Here is a 25,159-nt window from a genome sequence, read left to right as displayed (position 1 = left end):
TTTTTTTTTTATTTCTTTGTAATTTAAAATTTGAGGACTGTGAAACGTGAATAATCCTTCCAATTTTATCAGAGATCTGATTATTGGGAAGTAGCTAACGTACTTCCTTTATGTTATGGCTTTCGCTCTTCCTAATCTGAGACTTTTCTGTCTTTATACATATGTTTCCAGATCATGTTTTATAGAATACTTATACCATTCTTGGCTTCCACCTTTGAATATAATTATTATGCCAATACTCAGAGGTCATTGTGTTAGAGGAAAATAAACACTGTTTCACTCAGTTTCTCTACAGAATATAGTTTTTCCTCCATGTTGTGTGTACAGAATGCTGGGAACAGTGCCAGAGTGTCCTGGTATTTATAAACACAGGATAGTCATTAAAAACCAGTATCAAAGTCTCTGTTCTGATATGTATTTTTAACTAATTTTTTTCCCAAATCAAAGATGCTAGAACTAGTCACTTCTCACTCTACAGACACCCACTGTGTGGTGCACACAGCACTGCCGCTGACATGGGAGTGGTGACATAGGAACAATCTCGGGTCAGTGTTAGCACATACAGGCAGTCCCGGGTTATGACAAAATAGGTTCTGTAAGTGTGTTCTTTTTATGATTATTTTATTTTATTTTATTGTTTGGGATTCATTGAGGGTACAAAGAATCAGGTTTCACTGATTGCATTTGTTAGATAAAGTCCTTCTTATAATTGTGTCCTGCCTGCAAGAGGCATGCCGTGCACTGTGACCCCTCTATCCCCTCCATCCTGCTCTCTCCCTGCTCCCTCATTCCCCTACCCCCACCTAGTATTAGCTCACCTACTGCCTTCATATTAGAATTAAGTACATAGGAGTCTTGCTTCTCCATTCTTGTGATGCTTTACTAAGAAGAATGTGTTCCACCTCCATCCAGGTTAATACAAAAGATATAAAGCTGAGTAATATTCCATGGCATAAATATACCACAGCTTGTTAATCCATTCCTGGGTTGGTGGACATTTAGGCTGTTTTCACATTTTGGCGATTGTAAATTGAGCTGTGATAATCATTCTAGTGCAAATGTCCTGATGATAAAATGACTTTTTTTCTTCTGGGTAGATGCCTAGTAATGATTTTTCAAAATCAAATGGGAGGTCTAATTTGAGTTCTTTGAGGATTCTCCATACTTCCTTCCAAAAAGGTTGTATTAGTTTGCAGTCCCCACAGCAGTGTAAAAGTGTTCCCTTCTTTCCACATCCATGCCAAGATCTGCAGCCTTCAGACTTTGTGATGTAAATTAGGTGGGATAGTTTTTATTTGTATTTCTCTTGGGACTAGTGACAATGAGCATTTTTTCATATGTTTGTTAGCCATTCATCTCTCTTCTTTAGAAAAGGTTCTGTTCATGCCTCTTGTCCAGTGATATATGGGATTGTTTGGTCTTTTTTTACTGACTAATTTGAATTCTCTTGTAGATCCCAGTTATCAAATTTTTGTCCAGTTCATAATATGTAAATATCTTTTCCCATTCTGAAGGTTGTCTGTTTACTTTGGTTGTTGTCTCCTTAGCTGTATAGAAGCTTTTTGGTTTAATTAAGTCCCATTTGTTTGTTGTTGTTGTTGCAGTTGCCACAGAAGTCTTCTTCATAAGATCTTTACCCAGCCTGATATCTTCAAGTGTTTTCCCACACTTTCTTCAAGGATTTTTATTATTTCATGCCTTAGATTAAAATCTTTTATCCATCTTGAATCAATTTTTGTAAGTGGTAAGATTTTCAGTTTCAGTCTTTACATGTGGTTATCCAGTTCTCCCAACACCATTTATTGAATAGGGAATCTTTTCCCCAGTGTATGTTCTTGTTTGATTTATCAAAGTTCAGGTGGCTGTAAGAATTTAGTTTTATCTCAGCATTTTGTATTCTGTTCCAAATGTCTATATCTCTATTTTTGTGTCAATACCATGCTATTTTGATCACTATGGCCTTGTAGTATAGACAAACGTCTGGCTGGGTGATACACCCAGCTTTGTTTTTATTACTAAGAATTTCCTTGGCTATACAGGATTTCTTCTGGTTCCACACAAAATGAAGATTATTTTTTCCAAATCATGAAAGTATGATGTTGGTATTTTAATGGGGGTTGCATTGACTCTGTCGATTGCTTTGGGAAGTATAGACATTTTCAAAGTGTTGATTCTTCCCAGCCATGAGCATGGTATGTTTTTCCACTTGTTAATATTTTCTGCTGTTTCTTTTCTTAGAGTTTTGTGATTTTCTCTGTAGAGGTCTTTCACCTCTTTTGTTAGGTATATTCCTAGGTATTTCACTTTCTTTGAAGGGAATCATGTCCTTGATTAGCTTCTCAACTTGGTTGTTATTGACATATACAAAGGCTACTGATTTGTGGACATTGATTTTATATCCTGAGACATTACTGTATTTTTTTTATCACTTCCAGGAGTCCTGTAGTTGAGTCTTTGGGGCTCTCTAAGTATAAGATCATGTCATTGGCAAAGACAGAGAGTTTGACTCTCTGCCCCATTTGGATGCCCTTTATTTCCTTTTCTTGCCTGATCATATTGGCTAGAATTTCCACCACTCTGTTGAATGGTAGTGACCATAGAGGACAAGCTTTTCTGGTTCCAGTTGTAAGTGGAAAAGCTTTCAGTTTTACTCCATTCAGTATAATATTAGCTGTAGGTTTGTTGTAGATAGCTTTGATCCAGTTTAAGAAATTGCCACCTATGTCTATATTTGTAAGTGTTCTAATTAGAAAAGAATGCTGAATTTTTTCTAACGCTTTTTCTACATCTATTGAGAAGGTCATATGGTCTTTGTTTTTGCTTCTGTTGATATGGTGAATTACATTTATGGACTTGTGTATATTAAACCAGCTTTGCATTCCTGTAGGTATGTTCTCAAGTTGAATTTGTATGTAAGTTGGAACAGGCACATTTGCCTATTACCTGTAACATTTGTAAGTGCAAGTTGTACCTAAGTCAGATGTTTCTAACTTGGGGACTGCCTGTACTTACAAAACAACACCCAGTTTAAACTGGGTATTTAGAACAAAGTGGAACATCTGTGTTTGAAGTCTTCTCAGCAACAACATTTGAGCTGAGATGTGGAGGCTGAGTAGGAGCTGATCATTTAAACAAGCCACACGTGGTGTTGTACGGTGAGGGCTCTGTTAATGAGAGTGATGAAGGGGTGGAGGCAGCCAAATCACTCTCACTGCAAAGACTGAAGTATTGTGATGATTTCTGAGTGTATATTAATATTCTCCTAATCCCAGGGTATTTTGATAATCAAATCAAAGTCCAAGCTCATTTAGCTACATGTTACATCAGACAAGAAAGAACAGTGACAGAAGTCCTGCTGGGAAGTTCATTCGTTACTTACTCATTAGTTCATGGAATATTTATTCAATGGTAATTAAGCTGCGTGTCAGGAACACAAAGATGTCCTCTGTTTATTCAGGGACAAAGACTGATCGACCTGGGCAGCACCTGTGACTCAGAGAAGTAGGGCTCTGATCCCATATGCCGGAGGTGGCAGTTTCAAACCCAGCCCTGGCCCAAAAAAAGGGCAAAAAAAAAAAAAAAAGACTGATCAACCAGTGGCAATGCAATGTAACAAGAGCTCAGATGGAGGTAAATCCAGGGACTAGAATCTTAAATCATCTTGTCTGCATCTTTCCCAGTCCCTTCTTTCATAGTTCTCAGGGGGCATTTTAAATGTTCATGGAAAGAGCTGTTCTGTTCTCCTCATTACCTTTATTTGTATTTATTTATTTGAGACAGAGTCTCTGTCACCCATGGTAGAGTGCAATGGCATCATCACAGTTCACTACAACCCCAAATTCTGGGTTCAAGCAATGCTCCTGCCTCAGCCTCCAAGTAGCTAGGACTACAGGCACTAATTTTTTCTACTTTTTATAGAGACCAGGTCTCACTCTTGTTCAGGCTGGTCTTGAACTCATGACCTCAAAGAACTCCCCTGCTTCAGCCTCCCAGACTGCAAAGACTACTGTGCCTGGCCTCACCTTTATTTTATATAGTGATGTCAACTCATATTACCATGCTATTTCTATAGTCCATGAACTTTAAATCACTTTAAAATACTTGTAGCTAGGATAAATTGTATTATAGATTAATTAGTGCCTCCTTGGTATTTCTGGTGTGTGGTAGTGTGTTGGTACCTATATATGCAGTGTTTGTGAGGTCAGTTATAATAGTGTTGTTCCAGGTTAGTGGTTTTATCCCATTTTATGCAACTTATTTTTTTTACAGATGAGAAACCCCTATACTCCAAAACTTAGGAATCAACTTCAGTTTCTGCTTTTTGTAATTATTAGAATTTTAAAATAATTTTTATAATTACTTTTTATAATTTTAACTAGTTTACTTTTATTAAATTTATTTTATAAATTGAATTAATTTGGTAATTACTAATTATTTAGTAGTTAGTTTGTATATGAAAAGATCATTCAAAGATTTTAACTGGAGAAAGGAAAGACAAAGACCCTGACCTACTGTTAGAAGTTTCTTATAAAAATGCTGTTTTTATTTTGCCAAAAAAAGTAATGTTCAAAAGTGATGGGTAAAAATGACATAGGAGATAGCTTTGAGAGCCTTCCACTGGTCAAATACAGAACAATTTAAGTATCAAAAGAAATATGGTAGTAAACTATATAACTCCTAAAATAAAATAAGAACCCATGAACCTGCAATACTACAAGTGACTGAAAAAATGAATAAATAAAAATTGAGAAGGAAAAGATTTTTTTTCAGCCAGTTTTAGCTAGTAATAAAATAAATAATACAATTATTTATTTCAAAGAAAAATAATCAACAATGTTAAATTGGTGTGTCAAAATGATGAAGAAAAAGATGTTTATAGTTTCAGTATTATCTGTCTACACTAATTCCCTGTGAAGGGGAAAATGGTAGTATTAGGGGACAGAAATGGCAAATTACCACCCTAACCAAGTGGTAAGTCTACATCAACATCATATGCTTCCCGCTGTGTATGATGCATCCCAACAAAACAACATTGCTTCTCCAATTTCTGCCAAAATTCCTAACTTGAATATAATCGTGAAGAAACATCAGACAACCCCAACTGGGGGACATTCTATGTAATAACTGACCGGTATCCCTCAAAAATGTGAAAATTCCCCCCCAAAAAGAAAAAACAACAAACAGTTGGAAATTACAGGGATGAAATAGAGAACTAAATTCAACATATGGTTTCAAATTTGATAGAAAGGGAAGAGGAAAAGAAGGAAGGAGGAGTAAGGGAGGGGGAGAGGAGAGGCGTGGAGGGTGAAAAGTCAGTGTTACTGTGGTTACTATGGGGGCGTCTGGTTGAAGTGTATATGGTAGTTGTTTGTACTGTCTTTGAAATGTTTTTGTAATGCCAAAAATGCTCAAAAATAAAAAGTTTTAAAATCACTAAATTAATTAGATAACTTTTAATAGAGAAGAATATAATAAAAGCTGCACTTAATGAAGAAGATTTTACTAGTTATACCTTAGTTATACTAGTTATACCTTATTGATCTTCTCAAAATAACTTGAGCTTATAGAAATAAAATATGTAAGAGAATGTAATATGGTCAATATTCATACAAAATTAGCTAAATCTTCTTGCTATTTTTATCCATTATCCAGACTTCATTGCAATCCTTCCCTTTTTATTATTTGTGTCTTTCTTAGGAATCCCTAATGTGGAACGGAAGACCACAGCACACCTCCTCCCTGCTCAGGCCTCAGCTATGCACAGTGACCACTGATGACTATTATTAAATGGTCACATTACTTATGGCTCTCTCTCTCTCTCCCCTATCTTTTCCTATTTTCCTACTCTTTCTTCTCGCCTAAAAGTATGTGTTATTAAAATGTGCTTGCAGTTCTATTTGCTTTTGAAACAATTAACCATTAACAAATTGTCTGTTTGGGGCAAGAACAATGGATGGAACTCTTAGCCCAGATAGAGTAAAGAATATGAATAAATTATAACTACAACATTACAAAGCACACACACACATACGCACACACACAGCATACAGTGGGATCATGTAAGGAAGACAAAAATAAATAATAGACACTTAGAAATTGACAAAGTGTGTATCGTCTTTATTGTCCCTGAAGCTGTGTGGTGTAAGCTCTGCACTGCACAGTCCCTGAAGACCTCTCTCTATAGCATTGTTGTAGCTTGCTCCAGGTCATGCTTTGAAGTAAACTGGGTATTTAAGTCACTAGATACTTTCTGTGTAATCAGAATGATTAGAAAAAGAAAATGCAATTTCTTTTCACTCAATAGCCCTTTTGGGAGGGAGATTTCTTAGGGTTTTGCCCATTCTTTGTGAGAGTTCTTATTCAAAATGCACAAGCAGTTTGTTTTGATCCCAAGATGCGCATAATAGTGTAAGTCAAGGAATGTTGGATAAGCCTTTCTTGGCACGCATACCAAAAAGTGTGAACACTAACAGCCTGGAGTCGGGGTGGAGAATAGGGCACGGCTGTGGGAGCCAGGGTTGGGGTTTGTCTTACTGTGGGTTATTCTTGAAAGGGAAATGGTGTATATGATTCAGACCTAAGTAGACCAGGGCTTTGTCCCTCTCTATTATTATCTATAGTCAGAAGAAGTCTTGTTAAAGTAAATATTTTAGTCTAATTTGGGTGAAGGAATCATAAAATATTAAAATTGAGTATACTTTAAAAGGAACAGTTTTCTGTTTGCCTTGTAGACGGTGAAACTTTGGAATTTGCTGGAAAAAACCATGTACAGGTGTTTTCTTCCCAGGCATCTGTTAACAGTCACCCCCTTCTTTCCCTTTATACACCTATTCTAGTCCTTTATGTTCAGATGCCAGGGATTAGCAGCCTTGACCAGTGTTATTCCCAAGGATGAGTCATCAAACAAAATTATCTTATAACAAATTAATTAATTAATTCATCAAAATATAAAATTTTGGAAATACCTTCAAGTTATATGATGTTAAGACATCAGCCTCATTTTGGAACAAGGGTTTGTTTGTTTGTTTGTTTGTTTTGTGTTTTTTTGTTTTTTTTTTTTGCCCAAAGGATACAACAAAAAAGATATTATTTTTACTTTGTCCTTTGTTGATTTCTAAGAATGTAGACAGAAGCTTCCAAGAGGACACAATAACAAGGACACTAGTGGAGGTGACAGATGATTACATAGTGTCTTGTATGTTCTTTTTCCCTACTCACTCCAAATTGTTAATTTGGGAAATTTTTGTATCATGATGGTAAAAAATATGTGACACTAAATTTAACATTTTAACCATTTTTAAGTGTACAGTTCAATAATGTTAAGTATATTCCCATTATTTAGCAACAGGCCTCTAGAACTTTTCTATCTTGCAACACTGAAACTCTGTACTCATTAAATATTAATTCCCCTCCCCTCCTTTCTGACTGAGTTCTTGGCAACCACCTTCCTACTTTCCACTTCTGTAATTTTAGTTACTTCAGATACTCCTAGGAGTAGTATCATACAGTATTTGGGCTTGTCACTGGCTTATTTCATTTGGCATACTGTCTTTCGAGATCCGATCATGTTGTAGCATGTGACCAGATTTCCTCCTTTTTCAAGACCACCTCTATCCCCATATGCGTGTTTCCTCATCCACATTCCTTCATCCATTCCCCCTCTGGTGAACATGGGGATTGCTTCTAACTCTTGTCTATTTACTAGTATTTTGGTGAACACAGGCTTGAAAATATCTTGTTGGGATCCTGCTTTTAATTCTTTGGGGTATATACCTAGAAGAAGGTTTGCTGGATTATATAGGAATTCTGTTTGCAATTTTTGAGGAATCTCCATGCTATTTTCCATAATGCCTATGCCATTTTACATTACCACTGAATGTTTTTGTTTCCTCTGCTTTTGCTGAAGAAATCATTAACAATCTAATGTCCTGAAGCTCTTAACCTATGTTTTCTTATAGGAGTTTAATAGTTTTAGATCTTTAATTCATTTTGAGTTGATTTTTTATATTGCAGAAGGTAATAGTCCAATTTTATGCTTTTACATGTGCATGTCCAGTTTTCCCAGTATCTTTCATGGAAGAAACTGTTCTATTCCCATTAGACAGTCTTGACCACTTTGTATAGGATCATTTGGCCATATGCTCAATTTGGAGAGTTTTAAAATATACTTTAAACAATATTGATGCCAAGGAAATAAAGAGAAATCATTCAATTATGGATATGCCTTAGTATGAGGATTTTATTTTCATATAGTGGTGTCCTTTGATTAGAACCAAACATTTTTGAATTATGAATCTGGTCACAGAATAGGATGGGGACTGGTTTGCTGGGTGTTTGGAGGTTAAGTGATGAATTAAAAGGATTTCAAACATCTAACAAGAAAAGAGGAGGATATAGAATAAGTCAGTGAGATTTAAAGCAGGAGACAGAGAGACAATGCAGAAGAAGAAATGACTAAACTTGGGGACTGAAAAGATAGGGAGAGTTAACGCATGGAGTTTCCAGGTGGAAGAATCCGAGGTTTTAAATCCTTTTGTGTTTATGATGTGAAATCCTTAAAGAGCTATTTTCCTGATCCCTGTCCCCAAGTCCCTAGGAGGATGCCTCTTCATCAGGTCATGTCTCTGTTTGTGAGCCTGGCTCTTTAGAGGCACAGCAGGGTCTCTATTTTGAAATACTTAGCAACTGGACTCAGAGAGCCAACCACAGTCATCTGTATCCAGGCAACAGCATTGATAAATACTGCAAATTTCTCTCCTACCTCTTTATAGCCTGAACTGTATCATGTGGACTCAAAAAATATTATATTCCATTTAATGTCTCTAAAAATTAACCACTAGAAATAAACAATCAAAAAGCCTCCCCAAAGAAAGCACATTTAGGGTATAGAATCACTGACATCCTAAATTTCTGACACCTTAGAGGCCATCTCAAATGTTAATAAATCTGTATTATTTTAATGTTCTAAAAATAGTGTTGTGTTTGTGTCATAAGAGTAGTAAACATACACTGGGTCAACCAGTTAGCTGCAGGCTGCTGACACCTACCAGAATGAGGCTTGCTGAATCCCACATGCTTCAGTACCACAAGCCAAGAGCTTGACTGCAGTAATTATCTGCTTTTATTTATTTTCCCCTTGCCAATTTATTTTAGGTCTGGCCTTATTTTTCCTTTCCAGGGGCTTGTGGACCCATGCTCAAGAGCCTGGGTTTCTCTAATACCTGAAACTAATTCTAGTTGACAAAGCAGGTAAACAGGAAATTGGAGCTAAGGCTGCTCAGTGGATGGGCAGATCAGTAGAACCAGTAGTTTCCCATAGGAATGGCATTTGTTAATGTTTTTTTGATAGAACAAATTTTTAGGTGGGAAGAGTGATATGATGTTAAATAAATGCTAATTTTTTTTGTTTACTTCCCTCTCTCTCTCTGATGTTAAATAAATTCTATTTGAACAAATAGTTGGATGATGATTGTAGCAGATATGTGAACCAGTATATGTGAATATAATTTTTAGCATAAATACAATTATATATTTTGAGAGTTAGTTAGTTAGCTTAAAGTACTAATTTTTTAAGACTTTATATTTACGCATCAATTCTGGAAAATTGAGTGCATACATGTGTGGGAGTGCATGAGACTGGGGTGTGTGAGAGCACAGGAGAGTGTGTGACAGCCTGAGAGCACACGAGAGCATAGGAGAGCACGTGATTTTATTCTGGAAAATTCTGCCACTTCCCCCTGAGAAAGGGAAGGAGTTTGTTTTCATAGTGTTATTGTTTTATCTTATAAAATAATAGTATGTCAATGAGTTAGAGCAACAATTAGTCACACATTTGGGGAGCTTTCAGTAAAGGTGAGAAAAATCCAGATGAAATTAAAGACTATTTATTCAGAATGATTTAAGAGGCATTAAGGAAAAAAAAATCATCTTCATCCATCATGAAATAAACAGCACTTTCAGGAAGCTACAAAATTGAGTTCCTCCGTGCTGGTTTGAGGCTGAGTGCTCCAGTGTGAAGTCCAGCTGGAGTGGTCCAAAATGATTATGTTGCTGAGAACACGAAGTTGAGTCAATTGAAAGAAAACAAATAAAACTTCACTGGATAGCGAGGCGTGAAGAATGCTGCCAAGGCGCATCACTGCAGTAATTAGAGTGTGTCTCTTTTGAGGTAGAGATTTATTTACATTTCCTCATTTTGTGCTCTTAGCTGAGCCACAGGATATTATCTGCATATAATATCAGGAGTTAAAAACTTGGTGCAAGCCGATATCACTATACCAGTTGTGAGGAGATGTGATGCAATTGGTTGGCTGCCCTTAATAAAAAAGCAGCTATCATTTTTTCCTAATGTAAAACTCAAAGTGCCTGTCTAAATTCACCGTAAGAGTCACTTGGTTTCAGATAGGTGATATAGATAGATGGAAGGATAGAAGGATGGTTAGATAGATAGATAGAAGAGATAGATAGATAGATAGATAGCAGCATACTCATATAATACCACAGAGTCAAAAATAAGGGAAATTCAGTACTGTAGTGTAAAATGGAGTTGACAGAGAAACCTTGGACATTCTAAGACTAGAATATAATGACTTTTACCCAAGGATTTACTCAATCTTCCATGCTGTGGTTTTATAGTGCAAATTTTGGAATTGAATTGATTTTGCTTAAAGATAATGCAAGATTTTTTCTTGAAGATAATGCAAGATTTCTTTAAACTATGTGTGTATAAAGTACAAGTTTCTTTTCTGAGACTTGGTATGTTTTTATACTAATACTATATCAACACAAGGATATCTAATCACTCTACCAAAGTGGTGAAAACAGTGCAACTAAAACTGGAATTATGAAGGGGACACTATTTAGTTAATATGGAGATAATTGTCTTATTACCATGATCTATATACTACACACTGAATGATGATAATTTTATCAGTAAATCAATTCTATATGGATGTAAAGATTCATTTAAATATAAGTGGATTTATTCAATATTAATGCAGGAAGAGTTAAATGTAAATCCTCATTTTTCACAGAGTGGCAAACAATATTCAGAAATCGAACTTATCTGAATATATTTGTGGTATAGATAATTGGTAATGAATTACCTAGAATACTGTGTTCTCTCTCTCTCGTGCACACACACACCTCCTCTGTCTTCGAGCACTCTTCCAATCTAATGTACGGTGATCATTCCATAATACTGTTTTCAGGGTTCGTGACAGCTTCCTGTCTTTATACACAAAAATATTTGCAACAGAATCCAATAAGAATTTAAACTAATGATTCTGTCTTATATCAAAGTTCGTATAGTAGACCATACAGTTAACAGAGTTCCCTGCTATGCTTTTTGTTTTGTCTTTTATTATGCTTTAATTTATATGAATATTGAATATTTGAAAATGCTTCTATGTGAGAAGACACCATGAAATTTTCCTTAAATTATTATGAAAATTTAAGAAAAGGTCATGAATGTGACCTGAAAGATACATTTATTTGGAATATATTTTTTTAAAGTTTAGCCTCAATTTCAAGGATAATTAATATTTTCAAGATTGCACACTTAGATACACACTAATAAGTAATTAAGTAATACACACATACAAGTAATTAGAGATTTTTGTTTTCTTAGAGAATTTTTGTTTCTTAATATTTGTTTCTTAATATTTTCAAGATTGCACACTTAAATACACACTAATAAGTAATAAGTAATACACACATACAAGTAATTAGAGATTTTTGTTTTCTTAGAGAATTTTTGTTTCTTAGAATTTTTGATCTTGAATCAAAAGAAGGACAAACTTCTTTTATTTATTTAATTTTTCAAAATTATTCAACAAAATGTGTATTCATGCTTTTCTATAGTGATCCTAAAGAATTTCTTGTCTGTGTATCCATTTTGGTTATAGAATCATTTGCTTAACTGAAAAATAGTGTTATCATAATCTGGTTCACACAAATACAATTGATGTATTGGCTTATTTTATAAAATAAAGAGGTATATTTCAAATTGAATAAAATAAAAATAATTTTTATCCTAAGCTTTGACCCATTAATTCAGGTTTCTATAATAGCTGTGCAATAAGAGAAAGATCTAATTTTTAAAACTTTGTTTATCAACTCAGTGAGATTGGAAGTGTATAATTAATTACTCAATTTATGTCTAATATGACTCCAAACACTTTCAACATAATGTATGGCTAATCCATAAGGTGAAATGTTTATGAAACACTTTCAGAAATACATTATAGATGTTTATTTTATAAATTATAATAACACATTATTAAAGCTACTAAGTCAGCAGCAGCTTTTGGCTCCTCCCTCTACTTTCCATATATAGCACATGTTTAAGAAAGTTGCTTAGCTCTTACTGCTGTAATATTTTTCTATCCATTTTCTTTGTTCATTTGTATGTCCTATTCTGTCAGTTCAGAATCTTATTATCTCTCCTACATCTCCTATTATTCAATATATATTTCTCCTCATTATCAGATTCACTATAAAATGGAGCTTTAATCATTGTAGAAATGATATAAATCTGAACTTTTTCTTTTTTTATTATTTGGGATTCATTGGGCCTACAAAGAATTAGGTTACAATGATTGCATTGGTTAGATAAAGCCCATCCTGCCCACCATGACCTCCCGATCTTTACCCTCCTCCCCTCTCACCACTTGCTCATTCCCCTACCCACTCCTTGTACTACCTCATCTACTGCCTTCATATTAGAATCGAGTACATTCTATTCTAGCTTCTCCATTCTTGTGATGTTTTGCTAAGAAGAATGTGTTCCACCTCCATCCAGATTAACACAGAAGATGTAAAGTCTCCATCTTTTTAGTGTCTGAATACTGTTTCGTGATATACATATACCACAGCTTATTAATCCATTCCTGGGTTGGGGGGCATTTAGGCTGTTTCCACATTTTGGCAATTGTAAAATGAGCTGTGAGAAACAGTCTAGTGCAAATGTCCTGATGATAAAATGACTTTTTTTTTTCTGGGTAGATGCCTAGTAATGGGATTGCAAAATCAAATGGGAAATCTAATTTGAGTTCTTTGAGGGTTCTCCATACTTCCTTCCAAAACAGTTGTATTAGTTTGCAGTCCCACCAGCAGTGTAAAAGTGTTCCCTTCTCTCCACATCCACACCAGTATCTGCAACTTTGAGACTTTGTGATATGGGTCATTTTTACTGGGGTTAGATGATATCTCAGGGTAGATTTGATTTACATTTTTCTGATGATTAGGGATGATGAACTTTTTTTTATGTTTGTTAGCCATTCATCTGTATTCTTTAGAGAAGGTTCTGTTCATGTCTCTTGTCCAGTGATATATGGGATTGTTTGGTCTTTTTTACTGATTAATTTGAGTTCTCTAAAGATCCTAGTTATCAAGTTTTTGTCCGATTCACAAGATCCAAATATCTTTTCCCAATCTGAAGGGTGTGTTTTTTCTTTGGTTGTTGTTTCTTTAGCTGTACAGAAGCTTTTCAGTTTAATTAAGTCCCATTTTTTAATTTTGTTGTTGTTGTTGCAATTTCCATGGATCTCTTCTTCATAAGATATCCAATAAGCCAATATCTTCAAGTGTTTTCCCCACACTTTCTTCAAGGATTTTTATTGTTTCATGCCTTAGATGAAATCTTTTATCCATCTTGAATCAATGTTTGTAAGTGGTAAAAGGTGCAGTTCCAATTTCAATCTTTTTCATATGATTATCAAATATCTGGTGGCTATAAGATGTTCGTTTCATCTTATGGTTTTGTATTCAGTTCCAAATGTCTATGTCTCTATTTTTGTGCCAATACCATGTTGTTTTGATCACTATGGCCTTGTAGTATAGCCAAAGGTTTGGGAGGGTGATACCCCCAGCTTTGTTTTTGTTTTTGTTTTTGTTTTTTTTTTTTTTTGAGACAGGAGCCTCAAGCTCCCAGCTTTGTTTTTATTACTAAGAATTTCCTTAGCTATATAGGGTTTCTTCTGGTTCCACAAAAAAAGGAAGAATTATTTTTCCCAAATCATGAAAGTATGATGTCAGTATTTATTAAATACCATTAGGGTATTGCATTGAATCTGTGGATTGCTTTGGGAAGTATAGACATTTTCACAATGTTGATTCTTCCCAGCCATGAGCATGGTATGTTCTTCCACTTGTTAATATTTTCTGCTGTTTCTTTACTTAGAGTTTTGTGATTTTATTTGTAGAGGTCCTTCACCTCTTTTGTTACATATATTCCTAGGCATTTCAATTTTTTTTTGAAGCTACTGTGAAATTATTCTACACTCTTGCTAAATGAGCATTTTTCCTCAGTTTCGCATTTAAAGTATTCCAGAATGTGGTTTCAGATGATCGCTGGTACATCCTTTCTTCCTAATCAGGCATCGTCACTGACTGACTTGTGCAGGTTCCCACACATGCAGGGTTGTGTGTGATTTTATGGAGTTTATAAGACCCCCCCAAGTCTGAGAAAAGCACCCCTGCTTTACACCCCCACTTTCTGCCACTCTGTGCTCATACCTTCAGTTCCACCCATGTCAGTGTACGAGCAACTGAAGGACCCACACAGTGTTTTATGCAAAACGCACATTCTCAAAAGCCCCAGCATATATCCGACTGGTAATTCAACCCCTGCAATGTCTCCCTGGAGGTTATTTCGAATGCTTTCATCCCCTTTATCTGCCTTTCTCACCTGGTAAATTTGGGAGACATTTGGCGAACATAATGTCACTTTCAGATTTCAGTCCCTACCATCTACCTAAAGTAAACTATTTTATTTTGACAGAAACTAATTTTTGCTAAGGAACTTGGGCTATATCCACCTTAATTAACACAGTCTTCATTCATATTTAAAGTTTGTGTCTACTTGATTTATGTCAACTTAAAAGGTATCTTTTTATTTCTCTTTTTCAGGTTTCTTGAGTACAGGGGATCAGGCTGCGAAAGGGAACTATGGACTCCTCGATCTCATACAGGCTCTAAGATGGACTAGTGAAAACATTGGATTCTTTGGTGGTGACCCCTTAAGAATCACTGTTTTTGGATCTGGTGCTGGGGGTTCATGTGTCAATCTACTGACTTTATCCCATTATTCTGAAGGTAACCGTTGGAGCAATTCAACCAAAGGTATTATGCAGGTTGCAAATTTTGACAATTTTGGTGTCTGCATGCCACCACCATCAGTAGTATGTGACGCTCTGTATATATTTCTCTGTTCAAACTGTTAGGTTGAACTCAATAACTGTGTAAAGCTGTGTTTCTTCAGCCTTCCTATGCATGTTTAGATTCCCTTCAAACTCTCTTCTGTGTCTCCTGTGGAGCTTAGTAAGGATGTCCGTTCATGAGAATTCCAGGGTGGTCAGCACTGTGGTTACACTTCTTTCCTTCACAGGTGATATGGGAGAAAATCAGACAAAGACATTCACAGTCTTATCATCTTTATTTATTCAATAATCAAAATCAAAGATGAGTTTTTTTAAATGTAAGGATTGTATATAATCTACTTTCAAGACAATGGACATTTAAAACCCTTTATTATTACTAAGCTAACAAAGCAGCCTAAGCTTGTTTGTCTGGAAACGTGATTTCACTTGTCTGAGTAGAGAATGGATGTTTGATTATTTTGCATGCGTGATCCAAAATTGTCAAAGCATCAAGGTGACTCGTAGAGCTTTTGATTAGAAAGAAAAATATGTTTGGTTTTGTTCTTTTTCTATTTTTATCTCCAAAAGTGTTTTTTTTTTTTTCCTCCCAAGTTTGAAAATGCAGCATGAAGCACAGAGGCTGCTCAAATCTGTAAAACATTTCTCTTGTTTCCTTTTTCTGGCTTTGACATCCTTTTTCCAAAGTGCTCATCATTTTGTTTCTTGTGGACTCCATCTCCATTTTACCTCGTGTTTAATCACCCATTCTACCTGCATTATTAATTGGAAATATCCACAAGAACAGAAGAGTTTTGTTGAAGAAGTCTGCAAAGCAAATACTTTGTCTCCATTATTTATAAGTAATAGAGAGGAAGACAGAGAATCAACATAGACCATCTTGAATTTTCTGCTTTTTAATTATCATGTATATATGCATATATTATCTGAAGAAAGTATACACTGTCAAGATTAATTTGTGAAGCATCTTACTTCTTAAAACTGAATTTTGTGATAAGAGAATGAGACATAGGACATTTTTGGGGGGTTTCAAAGAACCATTAATGTGAAATTTCAAAAAATAGCCAGTCATTGAATACATATCAAATATATATAATATATACATAAAATATACACTAAGGACCATATATTATCATAGACTTAATTTTTTTTTTGTTTTTTGTTTGTTTGTTTGTTTAGCAGGCCCAGTCTGGGTTTGAACCCACCACTCCCAGTGCAGGGGACCAACACTCTAACCATTGAATTATAGGTGCCTGGCCATAGACTTAATTTATTAACACAGTTTATATAATATTTAATTTATATTAGTAGGATTCTGATTTTTGATGACAAAATAACACAAATGAAAACATCTTCATCTGAGATTTTGGTCTGTAAAATAATGGGTTGTTGTGAAACAATGAACTTTACTTTTAAATTAAACAGAGATTACTTTAACTTTGAGTATTAGCGCCAATTCTTAGCTAGGGTAAGCAGTAGGCAACCTCTGTACACTTCTCAGGGTCACTTGATCAAATATGGCCATTAAAGCCAGTTTCAGCCAGTATCAAACTAATGTTGGTTAAAGAGACAAATAGTTTTTCAGCTGTCATTGTTACTCACCAATTGATAGTCTGATAAACAGTGGCAAATGGTTATGGAGTATCTGAAAACTAAACATCTCATCACACTCATCAAGGAAATCAGTCATTACCTGGCAAGAGATAAGGACTTGAGTTTGGTCAAGTCCTCAACCCATCTTTAGACTTATGATTTGACCAGGAAATGAACAAAAGATATCTTGAAAACATTGAGCTGATTTTTCCTCCAATGCGGACATGGCTTTCAAGCCTGTAAACTCTACAGAGGGCGGCAACAAATGCCCAGGCTTGGGTCTCCCACGAGACCCCATCTTGCATCCTCGTAATAAGTCCCCCTCTTAGTGATAAAATATATGGCTTTCCAATACCATTTAGATGGCATATTTCAGGCTATGTGTAACATCACATGAATTTCTCCCTAAATATTTTCTGTTATATTTAGTTAATGTCAATCAGTCCCTGAAATAGGAAAGGATATTATAGAAACACTGGGTTCATTTTAGTTGTAAAATTTTTGATTAGTGGCTGGGTGAGGTGGCTCATGCCTATAATTCTACCACTCTGGGAGGCCGAGGTGGGTATATTGCCTGAGCTCACAGGTTTGAGAGCAGCCTGAGCAAGATCTTGTCTCTAAAAATAACCAGGTATTGTGCTCAACCCCTGAGGCAAGAGAATTGCTTGAGCGGAAGAGTTTGAGGTTATTGTGAGCTATGACACCACAGCACTTGAGCCCAAGGGTTTGATATTGCTGTGAGCTATGATGCCATGGAACTCTACCAAGGGCAGCAAAGTGAAACTCTGTCTCAAAAAAAAAAAAAAAATGTTTGGATTTCATGAGCAAATGTACACAAACGGCTTACATAATTTTCTAATTTATCTGTATTTGTCTAATTTGCTCTAGCAGACTATGCTCTAGTAAACTAAAATTATGTTCCTACAAGGTATCAGAAAACCAAAACAAATTTAAATTAGTGTGGTTTGACATTTTGAATATTTTTTAGAATTATCTAGAAACATATTACAGACATTTTGAATATATATGCACATTCAGTGCAAAACCTAAAACTTTACTTCTGTTAATAATTCAGGCACTGCTTCTGCATATTTGTGGGAAAAAAGCCTTATCTCATTAACACATATGAATAATCAAATGTGTTAAAATAGCTGAACCACATACAAAGTTGTATTTGGAAATTGAAAATAACCATATATTTAAAAAAGAAAACAGATACATTATATTTGAAAATAAGAATTTTATTAGAAAAATGCCCTAATAAGTAAATAAAGTGCATTTGTAAATGTGAATGGCACGCAGTGCCTGTCAAACTGCACATGGAGCCATAATTTATAGTTCTGAAATGCAATTAAGTAAAAAGCAGGGGCCAATGTACTTTTCATCTTTTATGATAAAATATAGCAGTGTACATTCATTCAACAGGGAAAAAAGTTAAATCACCCCTACTAAATCCTCGCAGATGTTTTTTCTTTAACCTAGTGAAAACACTTCAAATATATCTTCTTCTGAAAGATGAGTATTCAGCATACCATGTCTAACACGAAGATCTGGAAAGAGTATGTCCCAAGCGATGTTCTGTTTTGTGTGGCTTCAGGGCCATCCCCAGGGTAGTAACACATCCCCAGTCCCAGTAGCTGTGTCAACCCACAACAATTCCTTTTCAAGTCAAATCTGGTTAATATAAACATACAGAATTATTTTGAAGGAAGGCAAATGCAGCTGAATTGGAGGAAATATCCCCAAAGCACAGTGCAGAGACTGCCACAGAGAGAGAGAAGGTTGGCCCGTCCAGTCCTCAGTCATGATAATCTAAGTCTTTCCATGCTCATCAAAGAAAACTTTTGGGGGCTTTTTGCCGCTAGTGTTTACATCTGCTTTTCTTCTTGCTTCCTGCTTCTTTGAGACTCTACACAATTTAGAATCCTTGATCCTCAAAGCCACTTGAAGAGCAAGATTAAGCTCCATCCCTCTGATTTATTATACCCTGGGGATGACTTTGTATACCTTCTCTTAAGTGAAAGTGTCTCTATATCCCTACTTTTGAGTTATATCTGGGTTTTTATATACATGTCTAAAATATCAGATGTTATTGTTTTACCACATTATTGAAAGATCGTCTGAAACTCTTTGTTGATTTTCCCATAGGACTTTTTCAACGAGCAATAGCTCAAAGTGGAACAGCCCTTTCCAGCTGGGCTGTTAGTTTCCAACCTGCAAAATATGCTAGAATATTGGCCACAAAAGTTGGTTGCAATGTTTCAGATACAGTAGAGTTAGTGGAATGCCTACAGAAGAAGCCTTACAAAGAACTTGTTGACCAAGATATCCAACCAGCCCGATACCACATAGCCTTTGGACCTGTGATTGATGGTGATGTAATACCAGATGACCCTCAGATATTGATGGAGCAAGGAGAGTTTCTCAACTATGACATAATGTTAGGAGTGAACCAAGGAGAAGGATTAAAATTTGTGGAAAATATAGTAGATAGCGATGATGGTATATCAGCTAGTGATTTTGACTTTGCTGTTTCCAATTTTGTTGATAATTTATATGGATACCCTGAAGGCAAAGATGTTTTGCGAGAAACCATTAAATTCATGTATACTGACTGGGCTGATCGCCATAACCCGGAAACCAGAAGGAAAACACTGTTGGCTTTGTTCACCGACCATCAGTGGGTGGCGCCCGCTGTAGCTACAGCAGACCTTCACTCAAACTTCGGCTCGCCTACATACTTCTATGCCTTTTACCATCATTGCCAAACTGATCAGGTTCCAGCCTGGGCTGACGCAGCCCATGGAGACGAGCTTCCCTATGTACTGGGAATCCCCATGATTGGCCCTACAGAGTTGTTTCCTTGCAATTTCTCAAAGAATGACGTGATGCTGAGTGCAGTTGTAATGACATACTGGACAAATTTTGCTAAAACTGGGTAGGTACCTAATAAATAAAATTGTTATAATTTTAATAAAAATATCCTTTTAAGCTTTCTAAAGCAATATGTATTTGTGCCAAAATAATTTGGTAAAGTAATACTAGCAATACATTCAGTGCCTTAATTCAAAATAATTCTATATTATCATGTTTCAAAATGTCATTGCTTTAATAGTTGTTCAGTTTTAGAAGTTTATTAAAAGACATAATCTCAATTGCATTACTCAACAATTACATATGCTTTGATTTCTTAATTACACAGGACATTATTATTTTTTGTTAAATAGTAACAAATAGTATTTTATGGTGCTTTCCAGTTCACAATACTATATGCTCTCTGGTCTTTCCCACTACCTCCCTCGTGAGGCCGGCAGCTTGGGCATTATTAATCCCACTTATAGAGAAGGGACCTGCGGCTTTGAGAGTATCATGTAGATATTCATATGTCTGGTGAGGAACAGAACCAGGACCAAACATTCTCCTGCCAATGAAGCCTCATGTCATTTGCAAAATTCCATGCCATCTGGACCAGTTTGCCTGTGAGACACCTCATGTGTATATAAACATCTAAGTCATTTAAATAATCTTTGGGTAGGTAATAGCCTATCTCTAGATGAGCAGAGAAAAAGAAAACATGAGACTTACGTGCTTGGTGTTGTCTTGCATCTAACAATCCAGCTCTTGTGAGATTTATATTTCTAATTTGGGCCAAGTTAATGTTAAAACACAATCTAAAGTCTGTACCTCTTCACTTAGATAGATATTAAACCAAAGAAAAGAATAAGACAGGTTTGTTCTCATAATTCTTTTTTCTTTCCTAGTGACCCAAATCAACCAGTCCCTCAAGACACTAAATTCATCCACACCAAACCCAACCGCTTTGAAGAGGTGGCCTGGACCAGGTACTCGCAGAAGGACCAGCTTTACCTCCACATTGGATTAAAGCCAAGAGTGAAAGAGCATTACAGAGCCAACAAGGTGAACCTCTGGTTGGAGCTGGTGCCTCACCTGCATAATCTCAATGACATTTCTCAGTATACCTCGACAACAACTAAAGTGCCATCAACGGACATCACTTTCAGACCCACGAGGAAAAATTCTGTACCTGTCACGTCAGCCTTTCCCACTGCCAAGCAGGATGATCCGAAACAACAACCAAGCCCATTTTCGGTGGATCAAAGGGACTACTCAACAGAGCTGAGTGTCACCATCGCGGTCGGGGCGTCACTGCTGTTCCTCAACATCTTGGCCTTTGCGGCCCTATACTACAAAAAGGACAAGAGGAGACACGACGTTCACAGGAGGTGCAGCCCTCAGCGTACCACGACCAACGACCTGGCCCACGCCCAAGAGGAGGAAATCATGTCCCTGCAAATGAAGCACACGGACCTGGACCGCGAGTGCGAGTCCCTCCATCCGCACGAGGTGGTTCTCCGGACCGCCTGTCCCCCAGACTACACGCTGGCCATGAGGAGGTCACCCGATGACGTGCCCCTAATGACACCCAACACCATCACCATGATTCCCAACACTATACCAGGGATCCAGCCCTTACACACATTTAACACGTTCACGGGAGGACAGAACAACACTCTGCCCCACCCCCACCCCCACCCCCACTCACATTCAACAACCAGGGTATAGCCAGATAAGAGAAACAGACTATTTTTTTGACGGATTGCAGTAACATTACTGAAGATTCCTTGGCTTTCAATCTACAAGACTCTTATTATTTAAATGAGAAATATTATGTGAATATACATATCAAGGACTTTGGGGGTTTTGAAAACATGAGTTGTATATATAAACAAATCAACTTTAAGAACAAATTTCAATTGCTTGGAGCAATTGTTCTGAATGATACTTTTTCATTCACATCCAAGAATTAATTTTTTGAAGATTTAAGTTACATAATGGAATTAGGCATGTGGAACATCAAACAGGAGAGAACTATGTCTAAATATAAAAAGTAAAAATTCAAAAAAAAAAAACTATGAATATGCACAAGGGACACACCAATGGAATGTCAGATAATTTTCACCAGTTTTTATTTGGAGCTGTTTTATTGTGTAGACCATATTTACATATTTGGATAAGTGCACAAAGCACCAGTGCTGTCAATGGCCTTAGCAGAGGCTCATACTGAAATTTGCCAGTAAAACAAAGAAGTTTAAGGACTGGCAGGTACAACATTATCACATAAGTGCTGTCAGTATAAAGTTGTGGGGATAAAGGAAACTGGATATTTTTAGCACGATGTGCATGATAATTTATATGCTTGGTGGCTGTGCTGCTGATTAAGCCGTAATTAAAATTCTTCTCACCCCATTGGAGTTTTTAATAGAAGCTTCCTCCATCAATTGGCAGAACCTAAAGAAGATCAGAAGGGGTAAAAGTCATTACAATAAAATAATTCACAGTAGTTTCAATATAGAAAGAATTAGTTATTAAAGGTATTTGAAGAATAAGTATAGTGGTGAATACTCGCTGATATGAATCCCAGAAAAAAATTTCCTGTGTTTTTAATGTTCTTTTTATTCCCATCTAAATAATTTATAGAAATAGAACCTTAATTGGACATGTGTTACAGGATCTATAATTTGCTGTGGTTGGTGTCACTCTGTATTCTGTTCCTTTTGGTGAGGTAGAGTGTGTCCAAAGAGTTCCTTGCAACAGGCTTCTGAAGACCTGAGGATGCCCCATTGCTACCACTCTGATCACAGCTCTCGGTTATTAATTTACTCATGTTGCATGACAAAATGTTTACTGATGGTAATTCAGTATACAATTATGTCCCTCTCCACGTCCCTTACCTTTCTCACTGAGCTTGTCTCACTGGATTTGCTCATGCAATCTCGGTAGAGTTCAACATAGACGCAGAACCTAGGAAGCCAACATCTGGAGGATTTCAGTTCTACACATATGTGTGATTTTAAACGAATATTCTAAGACCACAGGAAACTCCTCACCCCCCTGTTGTTTACCAGTAACAGTATATCACAGATCTTTCCAAATGTTTGTATACGTAATCAGATGTACATTTATATTTAAAAAATGAGATGATGGACTTAAAGAGCACATCCTGATAAATACTTTCTCTCTTACCTGTACTATATTTCTATTAGACTAAAGTTATGTGATTTTTTTTTACATTTTTCCAGATGACTAGCAATTTTGATAGTTTATAAGATAATGCAAAGAACTTTCTCTGACAAACTAACTGCAGTAACAGAAACCTTTCTTTTCAGTTACTCTTTTTCAAGAATGAAAGCTTATTATACAAAAAAAATATTGTATACTACTTGATGGAAACAACTCTGTATATCTTGGCCATGTCACTGGTCATTGCGTGAAATAAAGGTGATCTGGATGATGGCTATTAGTCCAATGCTAAGAAAGATGATCTTTGCTCATTAAAGAGCTAAAATGTTTATTGCTGTTTTGTCTTTTTTTTTAAGAAGAAAGAGAAAGAAAGAAAGAAAGAAAGAAAGAAAGAAAGAAAGAAAGAAAGAAAGAAAGAAAGAAAGCTGTTGCAAAAAGTCAGTTTTCTAGACTAGACCATTCAGGGTTTTGAAGACATGCAGTTAACATCTATAGAAACCACAACTGTGTGTTTAAAGGCAAATCTCATCTAAGATGAAATTGTGGAAGTTTAACATTATGAATTTATAAGCTCCAGGAACTAATGAAAAATATTAGCCTTGTCCTTTTAAATACCTCTTATGTGAAGATGTTATAGAAATAACGTGCCAATTGTTTTCTATTAGAAACACAGGTGCCAACACTGATCATCAAAGAAAATGTCTATTGGAAATAAATTTGCAATACATGGGATACAATAGCCAGGTTCATAATATAAGGGCAACTAAACTACCATGAAGTAATAGAAAGGTATCCTTCTAAACGAATTTAAAACTGAGCAAGACATTGACACTAAAAGATAAAAACCTATTTCAAGGAATTTCTTTGACTATAACTCTCCCTCTTAATTATTAACTATCAGGAAAATGTAGATTCTTTTCCAAAATTGGAAAAAGTCTTCAAAATTTGGAGTGGTCTATGTGCAGTCTTGACCTGATGTGGCTCTGCTTTTAGACTGTCAACTGACTATGTAAACCAGGGGTTCTCAACCTTCCTAATGCCATGGCCCTTTAATATACAGTTCCTGTGGGTTGCGATCCACAGGTTGAGAACCGCTGAAAAGAATTGTTTAGCATCTGATATTTCTGTTTAATCAGAATACTGTCTTTAATATGAAACAAAAGATAAAATCAGAAGTAGAAATGGCAACAAATAAGATAGGAATGAATACGTTCATGTGTCTTCCTTCACTTGGCAAATCCCAACGTTCTGTTACGGTTTAATGATGGCCATATTCATATCTATCTGCCAATCTATGGCTCTGCGTTCATCTGTCAGTCTACCTACCTATACCATAACTGGCATCTACATTATATTGATTTAGAAGGATGCTTTAGGAAAACAAAACATAGCCCTATTCTTTCCTCTAAATTAAGGTAGTATCAATTTTGTGGGAAATAAAGCTGCCCAGGTTTTATTGTCATGTGATAAAGTTATTGTGAATGAGTGTTAGTTGCTAGTTTTACAATTATAGTCCAGCGTCTACCTTTCTAAATGTGAAGTGACATCCCACATTCAACAGAACATTAAGAACTGCTTTTAAAGCTGAAACATAATATTTAAATGCTAAGGACAAGTTTAAATATTGTTATTTGAATTTAACCAACACGTTTAAAGTGGATTTATTGAGATGATAATTTCCTTTAGAAAAAAAAGAGTAATAAAAGAGTATTTTGGCATTATTTATTAATTCAGATTTTCCTGCTTCAGAGTAAAAAAAGTAGACAAGGCTGCTTAGAATTTGTACAAATATTATACCAAAATTAATTTTATTTCATTGTTTTGCTATCATATAACATTTTTACCAAATGTTCATCAATAGATTCATGTTTTAGAGTATGGGATTAGAAATATAAAAATGACAGATTTTATAGTTTTAAATTGCTATTGAACATGTTGACTCTGGTCAAAATCAAGTTGACTACCACAGATTAATAACAAAGTTCATCATTAACTTTTATGAAAATTAAGACATAATTTGCTAAAGCCTTAACATTATCCAATTTGGAGACATCTTGTTGGTGGCTTAAAGCAGAAAATCTGATTATAGATTATTTCATCTCAAATTTAAAAGTTGACCAAAATAACATTTTAATCCATAATTCTTGATCTGTACATGAAAAAGAGCAAAAACATGTTTAAAAAGCGATCAACCATATATAATACTAAAGAGCAAAACAAGATGGCATTAATTTTCTTACTGAAGTGAAATGCCGAACTTAACAGTCCTATCTGTACTCTGTCCTCTGAGTACAGGTGTTTCACCTATTGGCACACTCCTACTGTCATACTTATTAATATCAGGAAAGGATACAAAGAATGCAGGA

The 25,159-nt window shown here is 35.7% G+C and overlaps 1 protein-coding gene across 6 annotated transcripts in view; it reads left to right on the top strand.

The window, feature by feature from the left end:
• NLGN1 (neuroligin 1) overlaps nucleotides 1–23,146 on the top strand; it is a 947,633-nt gene extending 924,487 nt beyond the window's left edge. For 3 of the 6 annotated variants that reach the window (XM_012807908.1, XM_012807910.1, XM_012807909.1), the window contains 3 exons: nucleotides 14,911–15,096; nucleotides 18,900–19,689; nucleotides 20,513–21,335. In XM_012807908.1, the coding sequence (XP_012663362.1) occupies nucleotides 14,911–15,096; nucleotides 18,900–19,689; nucleotides 20,513–21,335 (1,799 nt within the window). Of the gene's footprint in view, nucleotides 1–14,910; nucleotides 15,124–18,899; nucleotides 19,690–20,512 lie in introns of all 6 variants that reach the window. The other 3 variants (XM_012807907.1, XM_003794286.2, XM_003794287.2) reach the window with 3 other exon arrangements.
• Nucleotides 23,147–25,159: the final 2,013 nt, after the last annotated feature.

The sequence above is a fragment of the Otolemur garnettii genome, unplaced genomic scaffold (assembly GCF_000181295.1).
Source record: "Otolemur garnettii isolate 467f Iridium unplaced genomic scaffold, OtoGar3 scaffold00078, whole genome shotgun sequence".
NCBI classification, from domain to species: domain Eukaryota; kingdom Metazoa; phylum Chordata; class Mammalia; order Primates; family Galagidae; genus Otolemur; species Otolemur garnettii.
This window is presented reverse-complemented; position numbering and strand designations above follow the sequence as displayed.